The sequence below is a fragment of the Cydia amplana genome, chromosome 15, assembly GCF_948474715.1.
Source record: "Cydia amplana chromosome 15, ilCydAmpl1.1, whole genome shotgun sequence".
NCBI lineage: Eukaryota > Metazoa > Arthropoda > Insecta > Lepidoptera > Tortricidae > Cydia > Cydia amplana.
The window spans coordinates 13,358,244-13,382,127 of NC_086083.1; the positions used below are offsets into that span (position 1 = coordinate 13,358,244).

General features: G+C 37.5%; 1 protein-coding gene across 1 annotated transcript in view; it reads right to left on the reverse strand.

Moving 5' to 3' along the window:
- Window positions 1-23,884, reverse strand: part of LOC134654622 (E3 ubiquitin-protein ligase goliath-like) — a 60,535-nt gene that overhangs the window by 12,532 nt on the left and 24,119 nt on the right. Inside the window, exons 2-3 of the mRNA XM_063510089.1 lie at window positions 19,734-19,931; window positions 14,705-14,804 (exon numbers count right to left, since the gene is read on the reverse strand). Of these exons, the coding sequence (XP_063366159.1) occupies window positions 14,705-14,804; window positions 19,734-19,931 (298 nt within the window). The remainder of the gene's footprint in view (window positions 1-14,704; window positions 14,805-19,733; window positions 19,932-23,884) is intronic.

Here is a 23,884-nt window from a genome sequence, read left to right on the forward strand (position 1 = left end):
CTGCACGTTCTGGGAAGAAACGAGCGAGATGGCGGCTTATTCTTGGTGTGCCATGTATCTAAGAAGTGAGGAGGAACTTTGCTCCTTTGGCGGGAGGTGCGGTGATAAAAACGAGACGATTTTAGGCTGATTTGAGAAATTTTGATAAAACATCTATCTAACAGCAATTGTACAAACCTTTACACAATTTCTCTATTCAGGATCACTCAAAAATTGGCGTAGGTACCTAAGCGTTGCCTTTATTAGGAAATCTGACTTTCCTACCCAGAAGTATCCGGTCCGGTATCCTCACGATTTTCCTTCGCCGAATTCGCCGACTGGTAAATATCAAATACCTAAAGTTTCATAGATAAGTCGAGCTGGGGTTTAAACTGGGGTTGCGGTTTAAAAGCCGCACAAGTCTCGGCTAATAGAGCTCTAGGTAGTAGGTACCTACTCGTATCTATATTTGGTCAACTCCAAGAGTAATCGTCTGGGCCACTCACTCTGGACTAGCCTGGTTGCAGCAACGATTTCTGTTTCACTTCGTACCTTGTCACAGCGACAATAACATGAGATCCCTATTGATTGTCACTGTGACATACGAAGTAGCACAGAAATTAAAATGCTTTAAGGCTTCTTCACACAGGCGCGTATTCCGGGCGGGGCGCGAGCGTTTTATATGTAAAAGCGGCGCGCCCCACTCACGCCCTGCCCGGAAAACGCGCTTGTGTGACGAAGACTTTACTGTTTAATTCAGCTGAAAACTAGATGCAATAAAAGCTACAACGGGCCATTAACTGGCTCACTGGTAGCCTGTTACTGCCTGTTGCCAACTTTTTCTGTTCTGTGCGCTCCGTGATTTGCCCAAGAAACACTACTATTATACATATACGCTGCACTGAAAGAAATAATTAACTGAACTAATTGAGTACTTTAAGAAATAGTTCAACTTAAGTTACAGCGAAACAAATTTTAGTTATATTTACAAAACTAATTTTGTGGTGTACACAATACTAGTCATGTTATTTTGTATTTGATGTGCAGTAATTTAATATTGGGCTGTTATTTACTTAATCAACTTAAACAAAATGGTAGGGCTGCGGCAACGAAACCGTTTTTTTAAATTAACTTAAATGTATCCTTATTTATTATCAGTATGTTGGACTATTTATTAACAAACTGTGTAATGTTGTTATAACTAAACTGTATATAATTACTAACTGTTAATGTGTTTAATTGATTTTAACCAAATCTAATCGCATACTTATAATTTTACCTAAATAACAATCAGGAAACAATATCATTCAGATATTTGACAAACAATTATGTTATCTTCAATTTACTACTTTATTTATTAACAAAAAATAGTTTTGTAACAATTAAGTGGCTTTTCAACTGTTTATGAGCTTAAGCAAATGTACGAAATTAACAAAACTATAGTTATAAAGTACGCAATGTTTAGTAAGATAGCTACCAAACTTTTGTTATCTGTAGCACGAGTGATTGTTTATAAATATGTGAAACGGAACGACGCGCACGTTATAAAACGGACCGAAGCAAACCTGTTTGTTCCTGTTTCCTCTGTCAGTTGTGAGTCCGGAACGTTAGTAAAGTTGTTCACTAAATTTTGTTTGTACAAAGATACTAAATATATTGATGGTTTTTGTTAAAAAACCTTTCAGGCAAGCCCTTGTTGTTAATATGGACGAATTTGTGGAGGCGGCGGCGGCGGAGTCCGCCGGAACTCCGCCTGAGCGTGATGCCTCATGTACAAGTTGTACTACTACGACCATGGAGGAGTATTTGAAATCATGGGGACTCCCTATGTATATTGATAAATTTAAAGGTAAGTAACAATATTATTTAATAACATTAATTAATTACATGATATTTGCGAGTTGTAGCGTTACTATTAGACATCTACCTAATGTGTTCAATGCCCAGAAGGGTTGAATGCGCAATTAGGTAGGTGAAAGGACTGGCTATATTGACATTCGTTGGAATTGTTGGAAAGTTCTATTGTACCTATCTCCTTTATCAGTGAACAATTGAACATAGGTATGCTGATATGTGCATGTTTTAATTTCAGAACACAGCATCGATTTCGATACTCTTGGCGGCCGTCTAAGCAGGAGGTGCTGGAGGGATTCATTATCCATGTGAAAAGTGCGGCGCAAATAGAAGACACCATCGCACGCAGAGCGGAAAAACTTCGCGGAATGGACTTAACGTTGCAGCCGGCTATAGTAATTGTGGGACCTCGTATCAAAGAAATATCAGCCAGGTACATAATTGTAAATAATGTTCGTTACGAAGTAACGTCTATTGTAAATGCAGTTGATGCGTGTTTTAAAATGGCTACCAAAATTACCCCCGCCCCCTGTACCCGTCCTGTTGGGTAAATATCCAGCTGCTGCCCATATATTTTTTATATTAATGTTTGTAACGTCAGTGCGGCCAACTCCGTCATAGGGACTATTCCGTATACAAGCGTATATTTAATTTTTATCAACCATAGGAAAAAAGCCCCTCTACTTTTGATAGCTGAAACTAAAAGCAATCACTACTGCTTTATCAATGTAATTATTACCTAAATCTGTACTGGTGTGTAAAAACCCCTCCTGGGGGGGAATAGCCCCTATGACGGAATTGGCCACATTGACCTTATGTATTAGAATGTCTCTAGTGGCCACAAATGGGAATGATAATGATTACCTAGTTACCTTTAATACGTACTCTTGTGCACTCGAGCATTTTCCTTTAAGTAGCTGATAATGATAATATTTGTTGTATACAAATTTGTTACCACTAGTGACAGCTGAGATTTTTTTACCTGTTGCCACTGATAAGTACTTACTGGAAATATAAATTCTCAGCTTAGCAACTGGGAATTTGTATTCCCAGTACTTATTACTGGGAACAGTATTAGAAATATGTAGAACTATAATTATTTTTACTGAGGACGCTTGGGAAGAGATGGTACTTTTTGATTAGACCTAAATAAACTAAAAACGATTATATTGTAATATTGTTTAAGACTTCATAAATACAGTAATTATTAGAATAAACATATACTTATCATTTAAAGGAAGAGTTTTACTATGCTACCTATACCTACCTAAAAACCATACAATTCAAATATTCATATCAAGTTGCATTATGTTAATTTTCTGAAAACTTTCAAAACTGATTTGCTAAGGGACGGAGTTATGCGACTGTAGTTCCGTCCTGTAGCAATTCTGTTTAGGTGCTAAACAGAATTGCAATAAGACATCATGGTAAGGCTACTAAAAGGTATACTTACAATTCATTTTGATTATAAATTACTAAATCGGTCAAGCTACTTGTAGCTAAACAGTTTAGTTACTAGTTACCAGACTAAACAGTCTTATTTACAACTTAACCTACTGTAACACATCAGCAAAATAAATAAGTTACCAGTTGACGAACAATGTGGCTGCTAATAAACAAATCAATTCAGAAAATAATTCAACAGTTAAACTACTAAGTAAATGTGGGATTATTTAATTATGACAAAGTATTTTTGTGTTTGCAACCAACTAGAAGATATTAGATTCATGAACAATTTGGTTATTAAATAATTAAATTGTTTCCTCAATAGTAATAAAATGATGCTGGTACTTTTGTTGTAAATTACAAAATATTATAATTCTTTCTAGACTAATACTTTTGTTATAAGTAGAACATACAATTTAATATAGTAACATAAATAGTTAAGTTGTTCATATCTCAACACAAATAGCAAAACACGGTTTGGTAATGGATAACACCTAGTTCGCAAGTCCCAATTTTTTAGTAAGCTGTAATCAAATATTTGGTTACAGTTATGCAAATATTTCTTTCAGTGTGTACGTACTCTAAGACCGGCAGTACTTGCACTCAAGTACTAAGTTAGTTAGCAAAGGGCCGTCGACTTTCTCTCGCGTGGGCTGGTACAAGGTCGACCGCTATCAGATGCAGCCAGATGTGCCATCGAGAATATTGTTAACTGCTCGTATACCTTATTGTAGAGACATAAGGTCCATCTATGGTAAGTTAACCCTTTGAACGCCAAGCCTAACGAGCGGGGAACATCGTCGTGACATTGTGAACCTTGTCGGAATGTACAAAGGTTGATATTGGGCTGTATCCGCGCGCGTCAGTTGACGTCTTTGGCGGTCAAAGGGTTAATAGTGTTGTTGTGTAGTAATGTGTACCATCGACCTCAATATAGAGAATTATGGACTAGACGCATAGTTATTAATATATTTGACAATATCTTCTTGTGACTTGAGTGTGATATTTCGGTTGAGAGAGTCATAAGCGCGAACGCAAAGTTACAATTAGATTTTTCTAGTCTTAACAACAGTATAAAGGTCGATTTTTAATCGAACTTGTGTTAGAAAAGATTAAAAATTAGGTATACCTATGTAATTATACTTTTTACTAGTACTGATTCCGATTACGAAAACATTTAATCTTATATCAAAGCAAAAGTAGTAGTATTTTTAACTACCTATAGGGATATACACTACTCATAATTCTTGTTTTACCTTACATAGAAAAAATTAAATACCTATATGCACATACAGGTATGGTAACTACAAGTCATAAAAATACCATGCACTTTAATGGCGCTGCTAGTTATGTACATAATTTACCTACATTGAATGTACATATTATAGAAACAATTCTATTGTGCCCACAATCAACGTTTTACTACAACTAATACATAATAGCAGCACCCCGAGCACGTGATTGGCGCGACAGTATCTCGCGGCGAGATAGACTACCCGTCTTTTTCAAACAACATTAATAAAAGAGGGACGGGTAGTCTATCACGCAGCGAGATACTGTCGCGCCAATCATGTGCTAGCCCGGCAGCTACATATTATAATAGTTGTTAATAGTCATCATCATTTTATTAAGTACATATTTAATTATATATGCGTTAATCAAGTACAGTCATTTGTAAAAAGCGTTTTCTTATGCCCTAGGCACTTATGTGACTTTCCACGGCTAAAGGTACTTATAGATATGACGGTTGGCGTTTACGCTATTGCATGTTGACGACGCTCCAATACATTAGTACTGTGTTACGCAACGTAAGTGCCGACTAGTGATGTGCCGCTACCGTAAATTACGAGAACAGAGAGAATCGTCGGGTAACTTTCGCGGTAACGTTCTCCGTACGGGTAATTATCGAGAAAGTGGTCTAAGTTTAATTTTTTTTTAACTTTTTTTTACAGAATTGATTCTTATTTAGGTAATACAATCTGTATAGAAATTTTCAAAATAATCTGTCAAGAGGAACCAGTTTATTACCAAAATTACCGTAAATTACCGCCGTAAATTACGGGCAATCTTCCCCGCGAATGTTCTCGGGTAATTTTTCTAAGAGAAATTTTAACTTTTATCAATGAATTCAATGATGTATGTAATTAGATGTTAGAGATTAAATACACAATAATATTACATTATTTTACTAATGTTTAATAAGTTTCGTTTGATGTGCGATTTAAGTGTTTTTAATGAAAGTAGGTTGAATCAAACTTGCCTAACGAAAAATAAAGTGAGTTCTTTATTATTTTAGCTTAAATGTATAAAATTTATCTCATAGTTATGACAGTGATTTTAAATACCTAATTCAAAATGTTGTGTAATCTAAAAAAAAACATATCTTATACCTTTAAATGAGCAATTGTTATATATTTATTTATATATATTTTGGGGATCTCGGAAACGGTTCTAACGATTTTGATGAAATTTGCTATATGGGGGTTTTCAGGGGCGAAAAATCGATCTAGCTAGGTCTTATTTCTGGGAAAACGCTGATTTTTGAGCGTTTATATGTTTTCCGAGCAAAGCTGCTCGGTCTCCCAGATATTATATTTCAATGTCATATGTAAGCAAGCATTGATGTGTAAGGTAAAGTTTGGTTTGTAATGACTTCCATTACAACAAGTGTGTTTTAAGATACAATTTTATTACGTCGCGTGTTTATTTTAAGTTAAGTAGGCTGTTATATTGTAAACAGGTAAACGCTTATCAGCTGGGTTTGCAATGTACCCAGTTACCGCAGTAGAAATAAAACACGTGGAAAGTGCATTTTTGTACTGTGTGTACCCACACAGATTAAAATAGTTCCTGATGGCCCTCAAGATCCTGCATTTATAGCGTTCGACTTTTCTATGTCCTGTTACTTGTCTCGATAGCACAATGAGCACGTGAGAGGATCTTTCAGAGTGGTCCTTTATTTATGACAAACTAAAAGAAGGCTTAGGATGGTCCGGTCCGGCCACATGAAACGTTTGATAGTTTGCCAGTTAAATCTCTTAAACATCCCCACAAAACACGAAGTCCACACAGTCTGCAGCCATTCATGCCCTTCAGGGCATGCTAAACCTTCCATCGCTTCACCTACACATACAGCAAGAGGCCATCCCCCTCAGCGGACATCCCCAAACAGACAGTGAGTCGGACTCTGGAACCTTCTCAGAAGACCTGAACGTGTCCATTACCACTCCGCTAGGAGCCCATAACTCATATTCCAAGCTGAGTGCATGGGCATCATCAATGCGGCGGCTGCCATCACTGCAAGGAGGGTAGTAGGATCCTCCATCCACATGCTATCCGACAGTAGAGCACTCTTAATCGCCCTGAGCCATATAATTACATCAAAACGCATCAGGTGCGGAGGCGATTGGCCCGGAAACGATTCTCCCGATCCACTTTAGCAAGGTACGCTCACTGCTGCTAGAACGTACAAAGAAACAGCACACTGGCTAAACCAGGGTGGAGGCCGAAAGGCCATGCCTGGTATCAATGAAAGACTCACGAAGTCGCTCTTTCAGGATCCAGCAGGAGGAAGGGTGACCCTTCCTTTTGAGGGGTTGGGTTGGCTGGACTAGCCCCCACCCCCCGTCATGAGAAAAAGGCGCCCGTCGTCGAGTTACGGAAATCTGCCCGTGCTACAATACAGTACAATATCCTCACAACATTCCTGGGAAGACGAAGACCTCCCGGCACATGGTAGTTCAATATCAAGAGGGAGATGAAAGCCCAGAACCTAAACCCTATGGTAACATTGGTAACCCAGAATAAACCGGTTTGGCTCCGCCGCCGTACACAGAAGCCCAGATAGAGCTGGGACTAATATAAGGAGAAATAAGACTAGAAATTATTATACCAATCAACCACGTGTCAGATAACATAAAAATAATAATAACACAGAATAATAATATTGTAAAAAACATTTAAATACTTTAAAACCACAAAACTTGTAAGCAAAATTCAATCCTAATTTAATATACTTCATGGGTAAGTTACCGTAAATTCTCGGTAATTTACGGTAATTTTCACTAATGAGAATTACGGTAAGTGCGTAATTTCTCGGCGGCACATCACTAGTGCCGACCGCCATAAGGTACAGTGAGCTGCGAAACTGCATGGAGAAATTATGAATGATTTTATCCATAAAGTCGCCATGCACTTTTACGGCTGATGGTAAATTAACCCGTAGAACGTTACTTAACTTATGTACCTACAGTCGTTTGTAAAATCTAAGTCTTATGCTCTAAGCACTTTTTTCAATACCAGCAGCAAATCTCATCTCCTGCAACTGTTCGCCGTATATCCCTAAGGAATGCTTTGCAGGATAACATGTGTCCCGTATTCGTTTTTACGATACTGCCTACATTATACGCATATACTTTCCCTCGCTTGTCGTTATAATGTTGTTGTGATAATGTCACATTAAATTTAGAAGGCTAGGAAATAGCTTAGTCTGTACGTAATTAGTGCACTTTCTATTTACTTTTGCTTAATTGTAACTACTCATTTGTAAAACACACCTAATATCTACTTCAAATTTATACCTTATCTATATTTACGAACAATATATTAATGTTTTCGAATATTAATACCGCTCAGTCCTTGGTGCGATTTAAACAAGCATAATCTACTCTCTATTCGATTCTATCAGATCTAAACTTAGACCTAAGTATAGTAAGGTAGCGTTCATTGCGTGATAAAACATAATTTTAACACATTCCTCATTGTTATACAACTCGATCGAAAGGGAAGTTTGCAACAATTATCACTTCATTGTCACAACAGTGATCAATTATCGATGGTGTTTAAAATTATTCTTCTAAGGTACACTAATTTTAACCACCATCAACATTTCTCGCCATACGGAAGCGACGACCAAATCCCGGAACCACCCGGTAACTACAGTACTATGCAAATCGATCAGTATTTCCTTATTCGGTGACGTGGAAGTCAGCTGACTGATAAAAACCGGCCAAGTGCGAGTCGGACTCGCGCACGGAGGGTTCCGCACCATCAACAAAAAATAGAGCAAAACAAGCAAAAAAACGGTCACCCATCCAAGTACTGACCCCGCCCGACGTTGCTTAACTTCGGTCAAAAATCACGTTTGTTGTATGGGAGCCCCACTTAAATCTTTATTTTATTCTGTTTTTAGTATTTGTTGTTATAGCGGCAACAGAAATACATCATCTGTGAAAATTTCAACTGTCTAGCTATCACGGTTCGTGAGATACAGCCTGGTGACAGACGGACGGACGGACGGACGGACGGACGGACGGACGGACGGACGGACGGACAGCGGATGATGATGATGATGATGAATGAAAAGTATACAAATGTCTGAAATTTTGCGGTGATTCATCAGACAGTCTTACAGATGTTGATAAGCGGATGAGGTGTTTAAAATGTCATACAATTATTCTTTTAAAGTTATTCGAAAACGGTATAATTATAGTACTTATAGGATCAAATTAAGCTCACTTTGCACCGACTTTGACATGACAAAGCGAAGTGCACTAATAAATATCATATTTTCATAGAAATTTGGCGTTTATGGTGACATTTCCAAACGTTGTATTGCAAAATCCGTGCAGTTAGCTTGGACCGACTCTACTCATCATATTTCCGCTATAATCGTACTACAGCATATGGCACACTTCCCGACAATATTAGATTATATCCCGACCCAATAAGAGTCGTATGAAGTCCCATTAACTCAGCGAGGCATTCAGCCGGGAAGTAATCGCTAACTCAATGAATACGTTACAGTGCGCATTTACACCAGGAAAGTGAATAATCGCTTTAAAATAGAATAAAACATACATTGCGATTTATCCTTATTGATATTATGAATGCGAAAATAACTCTGTTACCTTAACACATTCATTGCCACCCAGCCAAACAAGACATCCGCGCCAGGCCACAACAATTTCGTCATATAAAGCTGTAGTACCACGATCCCGACTATCGGGTCGTCCGGCCTGGGAACGAAATCATAAAATACCCGATAGTCGGGTTTTCGGCACTGAATGTGTTAAACCGCTGAACCGATTTAGAATTTTGTATGGAGATAGTTTGAGGCAAGAGAAAGGACATAATGAATATGGTAGCGTTTATCAATCATCACCATTCCACGCAGACGAAGTCGCGGGCAGAAGCTAGTATATTGATAAATATTATACAGTAGGTAATAACAAATCATACTATGTAAATAATATTAGAGGTGGAAATCTCCAATCGACATTTTTCCCAGACACTTTATTTTATCATAAATAAATCTATCAGATAAGTTTTAGAAAATACCTGTACATTTTAAAAACCCCGATTAAGTCAAACTAGGGAAATTCCGGACCGATGGTAAACTTGACCAGTGATTGCCGGAGTATTTTAGAATCAAGACAAACTAACAAACCCAAAGACAACTAGGTTGCGTTGTTTTATCACAGAGTTCATATGGCCACCTCCTGTGTCCATCATCAGATCAGCTCGACGGTACCATAATATTGCATGTCACCCAACTTATAAAGTGTCATTCAATAGAACTTGCTAACTATGTAAACAAAAGTTGCTAGTAAATTGACATTCAGTGTCAATTTTAGTATGGCGGTTTGTTTACATAGTTAGCAAGTTCTATTGAATGACACTTTAAGTATGCAAATTTTCAGCTCAATCAGAATCCGGGAATTATTGCAGTTTTGAATATAGAATCTTGTTTAATTACGATAAATGTCATTATTCTTTTTAATTTTGTCGATTTAAAGGGACACCCAAACAGGATAGGAGGCTTTCATATTATATTTAACCAGTGGAGTTACATCTGTATAAAAAGCACAACCTTTACATCTCGTTTTTAGGGTTCCGTACCCAAAGGGTAAAAACGGGACCCTATTACTAAGACTCCGCTGTCCGTCCGTCCGTCTGTCACCAGGCTGTATCTCACGAACCGTGATACCTAGACAGTTGAAATTTTCACAGATGATGTATTTCTGTTGCCGCTATAACAACAAATACTAAAAACAGAATAAAATAAAGATTTAAGTGGGGCTCCCATACAACAAACGTGATTTTTGACCGAAGTTAAGCAACGTCGGGCGGGGTCAGTACTTGGATGGGTGACCGTTTTTTTGCTTGTTTTGCTCTATTTTTTGTTGATGGTGCGGAACCCTCCGTGCGCGAGTCCGACTCGAATTGGCCGGTTTTTTCATTTATTATGTGTCACTTGTCAGACACAGGAAGGCCATTACTCAACCTATCATTTCGGCCGCTTTTCCGTCTGAGCCGGAATAGAATTCGTATTAACTTGTCAAATAAGTAAGTGGGATATGATATGAGATGACGAATAGCATTCTCCCCGTTTATATCTACGAGGGGCGTTCAAAATATTCTCGGTATTGATATCTTACGACCTCTTCTAAAATTTCTTTCGTTACTGGCCGCTAAGGTTTATTCATTGACATTAAAAAAAAGTATAATTCGAACCGAGATAGTCTTTTGTTTTTCTGCAATTGCTGAACAAACATGAACATCCTGTGCGAATTGACAATGTTAACTAAATTAGAACATCGATGCGTGATAAAATTCTTGACAAAACAGGGTAAAAATCAAAAAACCATAAAAGAGGAAATGGATTGTGTTTACCGTGAGTCTGCTCCTTCTTTATCTACCATTCAAAAGTGGTCAAGCGAGTTTAAACGCGGAAGGGAGAGTATTGAAGATGACCCTAGACCTGGCCGGCCTGTAGTAGCTACTTCACAAGAAAATATTAATAAAGTGGAAAAACTTATATTGGAAGATGGTCGAGTGAAGGTAAAATCTATAGCACAAGTAACCAATCTCTCTATTGGTACCGTACATGATATTATACATGACCATCTTAATATGTCAAAAGTAAGTGCAAGATGGGTTCCGCGAATGCTGACTCGGCTTCAAAAAGACATGCGTGTAGCTTGTTGTTCCGATTTTATTGACCTGTGCGGTGAAAATCCTGATGAGGTGCTGCAAAGAATAGTTACTGGAGATGAAACCTGGGTTCATCATTATGACCCAGAGAGTAAACAAGAGTCCATGCAGTGGCACATTAAGGGTTCAGCTCATCCCAAGAAGTTGAAGGTCATCCCTTCAGCTGGCAAGGTCATGGCCACGATATTTTGGGATTGTGAAGGAGTATTACTAATCGATTATAAAGAAAAAGGTGTAAATATCACAGGACAGTACTACGCTAACATTCTACGTCAATTAAAGGATGTAATTAAAGAAAAGAGGCGAGGAAAGTTAACCAAAGGTATTCTGCTTCTGCATGACAACGCCCCCGTCCATACTGCTCATATTGCCAAGGCAGCTATTGTTGAACGTGGGTTTAAAACTGTTACTCACCCACCGTATAGTCCGGACTTAGCCCCCAGCGACTTCTTTTTGCTCCCCAATCTTAAAAAGGATCTGCGTGGAAATAAATTTTCTGACGATGAAGCATTGAAGGCGGCAGTGGAGGAGCATTTTTACACGAAAGATAAAAAATATTTTTACGAGGGATTAAAAAAAATAATTGATCGATCTTTTAAGTGTATGAACATAGGGGGGGAGTATATTGAAAAATAAAAATATCAAACTTTTCGTACTTGTTTGTTTTCATTCTCATACCGAGAATATTTTGAATACCCCTCGTATCTAATACCTTTAAACGAGCAATTCTTGTTTATTTATATATTTATTATATATATATATATATATATATATATATATATATATATATATATATATATATATATATATATATATATATTTCGGGGATCTCGGAAACGGCTCTAACGATTTCGATGAAATGTGCTATGGGTTTTCGGGGGCGAAAAATCGATCTAGCTAGGTCTTATCTCTGGGAAAACGCGCACTTTCGAGTTTTTATATGTTTTCCGAGCGAAGCTCGGTCACCCAGATATTGTTGTTTTATACTACCATAGTAGAGCAAGACAAAAAGATGTTTTCATAGAATGCTTACTGTTACCAGTACGGCTACCATCAGTTTGTCACTGACATAAACGCCGTCGACAACGTAATTTACTTTCTATACATCTCGCTCGTACTCGCATATTAGTGCAAACGAGATGTATAGAAAGTAAATTACGTTCTCGATAGCGTAAATGTCCGTTTTGACACTACCAGTGACTCATAGTACGGGCTCTGTTACCATATCTATTCATTAAATCTATTTTTGCGCAAATTACATACATTAAAACTAGGTATTATGTACCCATTTTCTTTCTTATTTTATTTGATTGTTAAGTACTGGAGTTAAATTAAAGTACATGGCTTAGTATGGGTGATAAAATATAGGACAAAATGCACAATAGTTATATGGGTGTAATCTATTGTAATTTCAGAACTTGTGAACAATCGACCATACTTGTAAGTACTTCTAGTTATAATAGGTACCATAATCACGGTCATATTGAACCATATCTCGATGGCGAGCCCTTAAACAATGAAGGTGGGCGGCCTTCGTCGCCCGCCATACACATACAGAGATATAACCTCTAGCCGCCAATACGTCAAACCTTGCCAAGCAAAATTAAATTTTATTTTGTAAACACAAAGTTCAAATTAGAATGGAACAGGCGACCTTTTTATAGGTCTCTGGGCGGCCAGGGCATAATATAAACGTAATTATAGGTGTATGTTACTTTATATCTTGTAGGTACTGTCAGCATCAAAAGTTATGGATTAAATACCTACGCGTCAAAAGTGGGGTCCTGTTGTTTCTCATAAAGTTTTAAGTCATAATGTATCATATTATCATTAGCCATAAAACTGAAACCGTTAACATTTCAGGATTTTCGTTAGGTTATCCTATAGATAGGTTAGGCTAGGTTAGGTTTGTTTTATGGCAATCCTGAAAAGTGACGCGTTTCTGAACCCAATGAATTATGACTAACAAAAATGCGGCCAAACAATACAATATGGCTTAAAACTATTTGGGAAACAATAGAGACCCGTCAAAAGTATCTTCCATTCTCAAATAGCTTATCAAAAAGAGATATATCTTTCTGTGTAGAACAAATAGACTGTAACAGATACTTTTAACTGCGAAATGTGGAGATTTATCTCTATTTGGAAAAGTTTTGACGCGTTGTTACATCCACTACTATTGATGCCGACTGTACTATATTACATGGTCTAGGAATAAGGCAACCAGGATGAAATATTATGGTTTTTGTCACCTATGAGTATGGTATAATCCTTCATTATCACTACATAGTATAAAACAAAGTCGCTTCCCGCTGTCTGTCTGGCCCTATGCCTATGGCCTGTGTGTGTGTGTATGCTTAGATCTTTAAAACTACGCAACTGAGTTTGATGCAGATTTTTAATAGATAGAGTGATTGAAAAGGAAGGTTTATGTATAATTTGTTAACCCGTGCGAAGCCGGGGCGGGTCGCTAGTAATTATAATAACATCCATAAAGTAATAATTTATACTTTATGGTTGTTATTTTCTTTTTAAGCCGCTCGTACGCTAACTGATGTTTGTCAATTCTCTACAGGATTATATGATACATGCGTGACATTAAACAGTTCGTGAAAGGCGGTCGGATGAACCCGCCCTTAATAACTGTTTGGGGGTCACGCCGCCTCGTCTGGGACACATCGTTAAAAGGCTAGATGACAAATTTTCATTTATGGTATCAATCAATCAGGTTTGTTTTTAGGATCAAATGTCTATATGGGACCCATTGCATTAAAGCAATACAAAAGTCAGAAATGATAATCAAAGTCCGACAGTCGTACTTAACTCGCGAAACGCCCCTCACAAATCGCTATGTGAACGTGACGTCAAGGTCACTGAGATCGCATCTTGAAGTATGAACAAAACAAGAAAATTGCATTTTTGCCGGTGAAATATGCGTTTATGAATATAGTTGCTATACAATCTTTTTTTGGATAAAATGTGAGGAATCGAATGGTATCCTTACTTATTTCGTTTTTGAAAGTTAATGATGGTCCATGACAGTTTATTTTTTTATGGAGCAGCTGTCACGTAAAATGTATGCAGCATTTTTTTTGGATTGGCACATTTGCCACATTTAGAAATGTAACATTTGAGTAACACAATTACGATAAAAACACATTTCTTCTACATACATTCGCGCACTCTTGTATGGCGGTTGTCAGTCAATGTTTTATTTGGGAAAAATTACTAGAATAGACCGCATGACCCCCCCTGTGACCATACTGCTGGATCCGCCCATGGGCGGGACTGCAATATATTTACGCGCGTGCGATAGAGATAGCAACAGGTGGGTCAATGTACGATATTCTTCTTGCTTACCGTCCTTATTTATTCAATGTTAGTATGTCTCACAACAGTTTAAATTCGAGAAACAGCTATGAATACTTACGTCCATTGTCAGTAGACAGCTTCATCTTCTCCAAAACGGTGGTGTCCCGGTCATTGTATATGAGCACCGCGCTCGCGTTCGCGCGCCACGCGTTCTGTACCTGAAACAATATTATGTACAAGGGTTAGGGAGAGTTTGGGAGCCTTGAAATATTGAATAGAAATTTTCATTATTTCAGTCTACGCCTGGATGATCCAATCGCTATCTTCCGTACATAAATATCAATGCGAATGCGATATTACTCACGCTCCCTATAAAGCCCCGGAATTGTGCCCGGAATGCTATATTGAGCTTTATCAGCCGATCCATCTTCGATATCGCAAAACAAATGAGACCTATGAGTCCCAATAATATTACATCGATAACACTTATCTGGCAGACTGATGGAAAACACGATATTGTTCCTTTATTGTCTACTTATTTAATGTAATCTTTTTATTATTTTTATCTATATCTAGGAGATAATCTACATATTTCAGTTCTAACTATATGATTATGAGGATGGGAAACCATAAATGTGGCATTATCTATGAAAAGGGACCTTATTGTCGACGGCGCTTACGCCGCACTGCATCGCGCAGCGTTGTATTTGTATCGGAACATCGTTTATAAAGGCGAAAGCGCCATCGACAAAAAGGTCCCTTATCATAGACGTCACAATTAACTACAAACTTATTGTACAGTCGCCATCAGATATATCGGATCGGCCAGTGTTCACAAATATCTGGACAAAGCCTCTATGAGCACCCTGGCCGCTCCGATATATCTGATGGTGACTGTACTCCTGTTTTAAGGTTCCGTCACACAGGCGCGTTTTCCGGGCGGCGCGTGAGCGGGGCGTGAGCGTTTTATATGTAAAAGCGGCGCGCCCCGCTAACGCCCCGCCCGCCCGGAAAATGCGCCTGTGTGACGAAGCCTTTAGATAGAAATTATAAAAGCTTTGTTTAAAATCAATCTGCTAAATATTGTTAATGTTATTTTTATCATCAATATTATGAACTTATGGATGGACTGGCTGAAATCAATTATTTACTGAAACGTCATTACAATCTGTTGAACCTACATTTTATCAAAAATAAAGCAGTTAATTAAAACTCATGACGTTAATTAATTAACATAAACTAGTAGATATTTCGTAGATACCAGCAGACCCTAAAGACCTATGACTTTCCTTATCAGCTTGTGTGTATTGATTGTATATACTTATTTACACTCTACAAACAGATACATATATACCTCATTATTTAATGCAGGACGGGTCTCTATTGTTTCCCAAAAAGTTTTAAGTCATAAATGTATTAATTGAAACCAAAATATTACTTTTTTACTTTGCTAATCCGCGAAAAGATAACGTGCTAGTCAATCAGTGCTAACCCGTATTTTTTTCCCGCTTTTTCGATAGTCATAATTTATTTGGTGTAGAAACGCGTAACTTTTCAAAATTACGCGTAACTTACTTTTCAAAAACCTAACCTAACCTATCTATAGTCCTTACGAAAATCCTGAAAAGTTAACGGTTTCAGTTTTAGGGCTAATGATAATATGACAAACAATACATTATGACTTAACGCTTTATGTGAAACAAAGGGACCCCATTTAAGGTTCCGTCACACAGGGCGGGGCGTGAGCGTTTTATATGTAAAAGCGGCGCGCCCCGCTCACGCCCCACCTGGAAAACGCGCCTGTGTGACGAAGCCTTTACTTTGGCGCAATCGACCCTAAAATGCGTCTGCGTGGTCTAAGTAGACTTAGTAGACATATGTCCATGTGCATAAAAGGTCATACAATTGTTAGGGTCAGTGATAGTTGGCTTGAGTGTGTGACTAATTGTATCATTGTGTTATCGCTATCGATGAGGGAAGTTCAGCGACACTTGTTGTAGTGTGCGTAGGTAGGTATAAAATTATACATACCGCATGCGTCACTATACATAGTTAGGTATGCATAAGCATATGCATGCAACTATATAAATAGTTGAATGCTTATTGCTTAGTCTAGTTTTGGTAAAACTAAGTTTAATGTGTAGCGTATTAATAATGTAACCTATCACTTAAATGTTAGGTAGTTATTCCTGTTAGTGTAAGTTGGTTACTACCTAAATAAACAATGTGTAGCGGTATGGCCGGTATGACAGGCAGTAGTGGTGTGAGTGGCTAACTATAAAGGTTCCGTCACACAGGCGCGCTTTCCGGGCGGGGCGTGAGCGTTTTATATGTAAAGCGGCGCGCCCCGCTCACGCCCCGCCCGGAAAGCGCGCCTGTGTGATGAAGCCTTAATGCAGCTGCAGTTGACATCTGAATGTCACCTTTAGTAAAATCATTATCTAATTATTTACTGTGGACCAATAATCACCCATAGTCTTATCGCCTGATGTATCGATAGTTATCACAGTGTGATACGGGCACGATCACATATTTACTGATTGTGAAATGATAACCATAAGACAATAAAACTGGATATACATAGCTATGGAGGAGTCACTACACTCACAATGACGGTATACGTCAAGTTGCGAGGAATTGGTGCATTATTCAGTGTAAAACAAACATATATTTATTTAAACAGTTGCATTTACTGGTGGAAAAAATTATTGTCCTGGGTGAGATGGCAGGGCGCTGGAGTATCGATCCAGAGGCCGGGAGTTCAAGTCTTACTTAAGACACGAATTTTTCCACTTTTAAATTTATTCTAAGCTTAATAGCATCGTTCGCAGACGTTTCTGCTTGTTAAAAATTAAAATTAGTTACATTTACGATATAAGAACAAAAAAACTTGGAGACGTGAGTCATAGATTGGTTACGAAAACCTTTTAAACAGAAGTGAGTTGCCTCATTATTTAATATTAAAAGATGAGACATGGTATTTGTTTGTGTTGTGTCATAGTTTGAATAGCCTGATAATTTTAATCAGCCCGTGATTCAAATTGCACTTTCGCCTCATATTCCGGTGACGCACACATTGTACTGTACTGTACCGGACATAAAGCTTTATAAAGAAGTCTCATATTTTTGGATACTTTTTTTGTAGAGAGTAACAGCAAATAAAAAATATTAAGGCGTGAGGAGTCGCGGTACACGGCTTCTTCTTGAACAAATTTACGTGTAATTTAATGCAATTATTAAACATTAAATTTTTAACATTAAACATTTATTGTGTCGCGGTACACGGCTTCTTCTTGAACAAATTTACGTGTAATTTAATGCAATTATTAAACACTAAATTTTTAACATTAAACATTTATTGAAAAAATGTGAATAAAAAATATTAAGGCGTGAGGAGTCGCGGTACACGGCTTCTTCTTGAACAAATTTACGTGTAATTTAATGCAATTATTAAACATTTATTGAACAAATTGTTTGCACAAAGTGAGGTCTAAATCGGAAACATCATATACCGTCCCCTTAACTTAAAGGAAGAAGTCTGTTGATTTGTTGAATTTAATCTGAGATTTGATGACAGCTTCATAAGCCATTTGTATATTACGTTTATCGATCTTGGCCTTTGCCTGTCTGTAGGCAGTTGGCAAAAATCAGGAACGAGATTGGTTGGATCAGAAATGTTTTTTTAACTAAAACTTGTATTAATCTGAACATTAGGCCTGTTAGCTACAAGTCTACAAGTAATCCGGAGTTGTTCCTGTTGAGCGCTGGCGTAAACCTTTAAGAATATTTCCGTATCACAAAAGTGACGAAAACATGCTGCCATATACTTACCCTGTTTTTGGCCAGAATGTACGTGGATTGCCGTATTTCACGGCAATATTTTACGGCAATTATCAAATGAGGGTGCGTAGCCCAGATGCCAATCGTTTACGCTCCGTAGCGAACGAAACGCTACCGTTTTTGTCGCACTAATATGGAAGAGTGATCCAAAGAGAGATAACTACGCTACACTACGGAGCGTTAACGATTGGAATCTTGGCTAAGCACCCAGAAGCGACACTATAGTAATCTCTTATGCACCATCACGGACCTCATCACTCCAACGTTACAAGCGTTGAGTTTATCTAGTGATGTTGCATAAAGATAAGTTAGATAAGTGATAAAAGAGCGTTGCAAGTTGCAAACACGATTTTTATATCGTTCAGTTGACGCAACATCCGACAGTTGTATAGGTTGCGTGTTTATTTTAATACTTAGTTTTCTACGCTGGCATATTTATCTCCGCAATAAGGGCTTCTATACAACAGATAGTAGAATATTGTAGCAAGGAAGCAAGAAGAAGGAAATAATTGTAGGGAGGAAGAAAGTAATGTGACAGGACACAGGTGTCAAACATAGGCTACGTCATAACGTGACGTCTGTCACGAGTCACCTAAATACAGTCAAGTGTAAAAATATGAGTGCACAACTCTACTCAAAAATATGTCTCATAGTTCTTATGTCAGCGAATTGAACTATGGGACATATTTTTGAGTAAGTTGTCTACACCCATATTTTTACACTTGACTGTTACACGTCAGAAAACTAATTTTATAGGACGACTAAAAAAGAGATCTACTGTAATGTTGACAGTAATAAATTGACCCTTATATTTTCGAAGCTAATACCTACCGTTTAACTGATCGTCTTAGTATCATACACTTTATATACTCCTATGTCGACTGTGACCTTGTTAGCGCCTCTTAAGGCTTCGTCACACAGGCGCGTTTTCCGGGCGCGGCGTGAGCGGGGCGTGAACATTTTATATGTAAAAGCGGCGCGCCCCGCTCACGCCGCGCCCGGAAAACGCGCCTGTGTGACGAAGCCTTTATGTGGTATTGATCATAATCATACACGAATAGATACACGAAGCACAGTGGCCCTACTAATCTCACTCTACTTGGCATACCTATGCCTAGTGTGCCTCTGCCTAAAGGTTAAACCACTGCCATAGTAGGTACCACTCCACGGCTCCTCGGGCAGTGGTCTCAATGGTGCAGCGACGGACAGCAGGGGCCAGGTGCACCCCGTGTGGTCGTGGGCCCCGTCCTCGCCCTTAGCCCGGACATGGACGGCTTAGCTCTAAAGACCTTACTGCCTACACTCACCTTAATCTCAAAGTTACAGCTGCCCCTCCTCATAACCGCGATCCACGGCTCCTCGGGCAGTGGTCTCAATGGCGCAGCGACGGACAGCAGGGGCCAGGTGCACCCCGTGTGGTCGTGGGCCCCGTCCTCGCCCTTAGCCCGGACATGGACGGCGAGGCCGCGAGCCGAGCCGATGAAACCTTCTCCGTACTTGCCGGACTGTGGAAGAAAGAGAATTTGTTAGTGGGACAGATTATACACTACAATGGTTTTTAAAGGACCGTTAGGGTTAGGTTAGCAGCCAGAGACATTAAACATGCAGAGATAACATCAGCTATCAACCAAACAAATATGTAGTATGCTATTAACAAAATGGTATGTGTCTGTCACCCTAATAAAAATACTAGTCCACTACACATTGAGCTCTTTCGATAGGAGATAAACCACAGAGAAAAACTATTACAAGAAAATAATGGAAATTTTGAGATACATACTTTGTCTTCTTTAGAATCGAAAAAATAAGTGCTTTTGAATATGCGTAAAAAACACATAATTTCCCGAATTTAACAAGAATAGGGAAGGTGTGTTAAAAAATATGTTTATTTGTTTTGTTTGTCTTGCAAATAAAATCATTATGAAATCCTTACATCGTATCGTATGTTCGACGGGAAACACCCGGTTAAATGAGGACACGCAATGATGATTTAACACACATTGTTTCATAAATTCATAATAACAAAGTTTACAAATTGTCACGTAGGTGTGTTTCTATAGCTGTCGAGAATATGGTAGGTAGGTACTTATAGTAGTTTATGCAACAGTGATATAATAAGGGTTCTTAAAATTCAAGGGTCGAAGTTACAAAACGAGACGTAGTCGAGTTTTGTAAAAAAAGACCCGAGAATTTTAAGAACCAATTATGAGCTGTTGCATACATTACTTTTTCTATGACAGCTGCAGCAAAAAAAAAAAAAAAAAAAAAAAAAAAAAAAAAAAAAAAAAAAAAGAGTTATTATGAAAAAAAAAAGAGTTATTATTAAAAAAAAGAGTTATTATTAAAAAAAAAAGAGTTATTATTAAAAAAAAAGAGTTATTATTTAAAAAAAAAGAGTTATTATTTAAAAAAAAATGAGTTATTATTTAAAAAAAAAAAGAGTTATTATTGTAAATGAAAACATACCTCTTTCAATCAAGATGATCGGAACTTGTATCTTTAAAAAAAATAAAGCAGTTGTATTATACTCATAAGATGACTGCTAGCAGTCATCTTATGAGCCTATAGACAAAGCATTCAAATGACATTGCTTTAGATATCACTGTCAGTCATTTAATTGACACATTTAAGTGCTGGAGTAGAAAAAGAAATAAACAGTCGGTATTTTAAAAATAATGAAATAGCTTATATAATATGCCTTAAAGGAATAATTTTGCCTTTGGACGTTAAAGTTATTTTTCTAAATTATTTTTTATACTAAGCAGACACGTCTGCAAGGGATATTAAATACAACTTTTTAAATTAGGTAAACAACTTCGTATCTTGCCCAGAGCGGTGAAGTTTACTATTTTTTCTTTAATTAAAATAATAATAATATTCCTGTAACAAACAATATTTTATATATCTGCTTGTTTTTGCTAATTTTCGTATACTCGTACATCCCATTCCTTGGCAGTTGAATCACATAGTTTTGCAGTAAACCTACGTAGTATAATTATGTAGCTGGCTTCTTGTCAAAAGTCTATAGATTAGATTAGATTAGATTAATTTATTTCTTATTGAAAATGTACATTAAATTTTACATGTCAAAATAAAATGCATTCACAAAAAGATCGTCACAACACAATATCAATAATAATAATTAGAATAATAATCTAAAAAATAAAACAGTAATATAATATAAAACGACCACTTTCTATAAAATAGAAATGAGTAAACAGTAAAGTAAAAATCCTAAATATATACGTTCGTGTCTGCATTTTGTATATGGCAAGTCGATGAGTATCGAGTTCTGTTAATGGTAAGACGTTAAGGCCGGCCATGCAATTAAGAGCATAAGATCTCGTCACATAAAAATACTCTACGCAGAATTTCTGGCCCTAATTGCACTCAAGGGCCATCAATAGGAACGTTTAGAAATACTAAGCCTTACGGGTTATATTATCGACGATAACCGAAACTAAATGACAACCTTGTCAAATGTCTTATTAGGAGAGAACTTAACGATTACGATAACCTATTATTATGTATAATAGACAAAACAGAAACGCCGGAAGAGGAATTTTTGGCAAAATTTTGATATTTGACGCCAATGGCTCCGAAAAGTACTGTCACTTTTCAGGATTATTGTTATTACGTTAATGTTTTGGCAAACTGCATTTGACATCCAAAGAAGTTCGTGTAAGGTGGATGTACCATTAGTAACCTTGTTATTTTACCGTCTTTGCAATAATAAAAGTAACCGTTCTAAGTGTTTATATAGCGTTATTCCTATATAAGTTGCCAGTCCGTTGGTAAGATAAGATAAAGTTTATTAAGCTCAAAAACTCTTATAATTTCTTAAATTATATTACACATTAGGATTCACAGTCCAAGAGTCTTTCTCTGATACATAAATTAGGTATAAACCTGTGCTATAAGTACCAGCTACCTTCCATTTGTCTCTATGTATTTATATAGTTGACATCGTTGTCCTTGCGGATACACTTGACCCATCGGGATCTTTTGTGCAATCACCCTCTTATCTTAACATCATACTTTTGCCTACTCAAGAGCTTTTTCGACCGTCTCCATGTTTCAGATAATGGAGCTCATGGGTAGTGCTTTGAATTCATTTGGTTCCAGATAGGCTGCTCCAAAGTCTTTCATTCTCTGTCTGGCGAGGTATACACCAGTGTAGACTACGTTCAATTATCCGTAATTTACAAGTATGTAAATCGAGTTATTTATTTTGCATAACAATAGTTTGTCTAGACTCGACGTAAGACGGGTGCTAAGTTAAAAAAAAAACAAGGAAATCACCTGATGTAATCACTACAAGTTATTAAGTTTATTATCTATGTTAAATGTTATAATATCGAGTAAAACAGCCTACTAAGAACACGCAAGGTGCCTATAGAAAGGTCCACAATAAGATAGGCATCTCGTTAAGATTGTAGGAAGCTGATGCGAACAGCGCACTCATGGATGTAACTTCACAACCTACCAAACCTACCGAAACATACAACATTGGTTACATTTTATTTGGGACAGCCTTGCCGATATCAATGTCGATTAGACAATTGAGTCGCTTAACTTCAAACCCTGATAGTAAAATCCATGTGTCAGATTATGCGATTTTGGTATAGTTTGTAGCTTTCTAATAGACCCCGAAGGCTAATCCTATTGTCTATTGTTAAGAAAAACCGCTCGTGCCACGTGCCACAACCACCTGCATAAAAAATCGGTACTTCGGTTACTGAGTGCCGGCGAGTCGGACGCTACAGAACCAGTCTAAAATGTGTCATCGAGATGCGTAACAAAGGCGCGTTATCGGAGAGCGCACCTACACTGGTTTTTTGAGCGTTGGACTAGCCCGCGCTCAGATGCCAAATAGAATAATTAGGACCCTTTTTTGCAGGTAAGTAGCACGTGCGGTTTTACTGAACAATAGACAATAGGATAAGCCTTCGGGGTCTACTAGAATTTAGAAAGCTACAAACTATACATACTCGTATTTGCTGAGAGAGTCGAATGATTTTGGAGGAGAGATTTTTGTCATCAAAAGGAATTTTTTAGTAATTAGTGCTTTCAAGGTTTCTGTTCTGGGTTTATTCAATTGAGTACCCTACTTGTCCTACTTATGGAATCGCCTCGATGTCTGACTAGCACAGGATTATTTGTCGATTCCGTAGATTTTTTTTTAAATCGAACAAGGTTCGTTTAAAAATAAACTGTCATATGAAAAACTAAAAAGTTATTCGATAACAGCTACTCGCAACAGTGAAGGTTATCCAAGCACTAAAACGCATGATAACAGTTTCTAGAACGTTTTATTTACAATCACAACGGAGTGGATACATGAGTGATAATTAAGTAAATTCATTATTCTTTGACAAACAAGGATAGGAATCCATATGCAGAGCCGGTTTCAATATATAAAGTTGGTTATATCCGTGTTGCAGGCACATATGTGTTT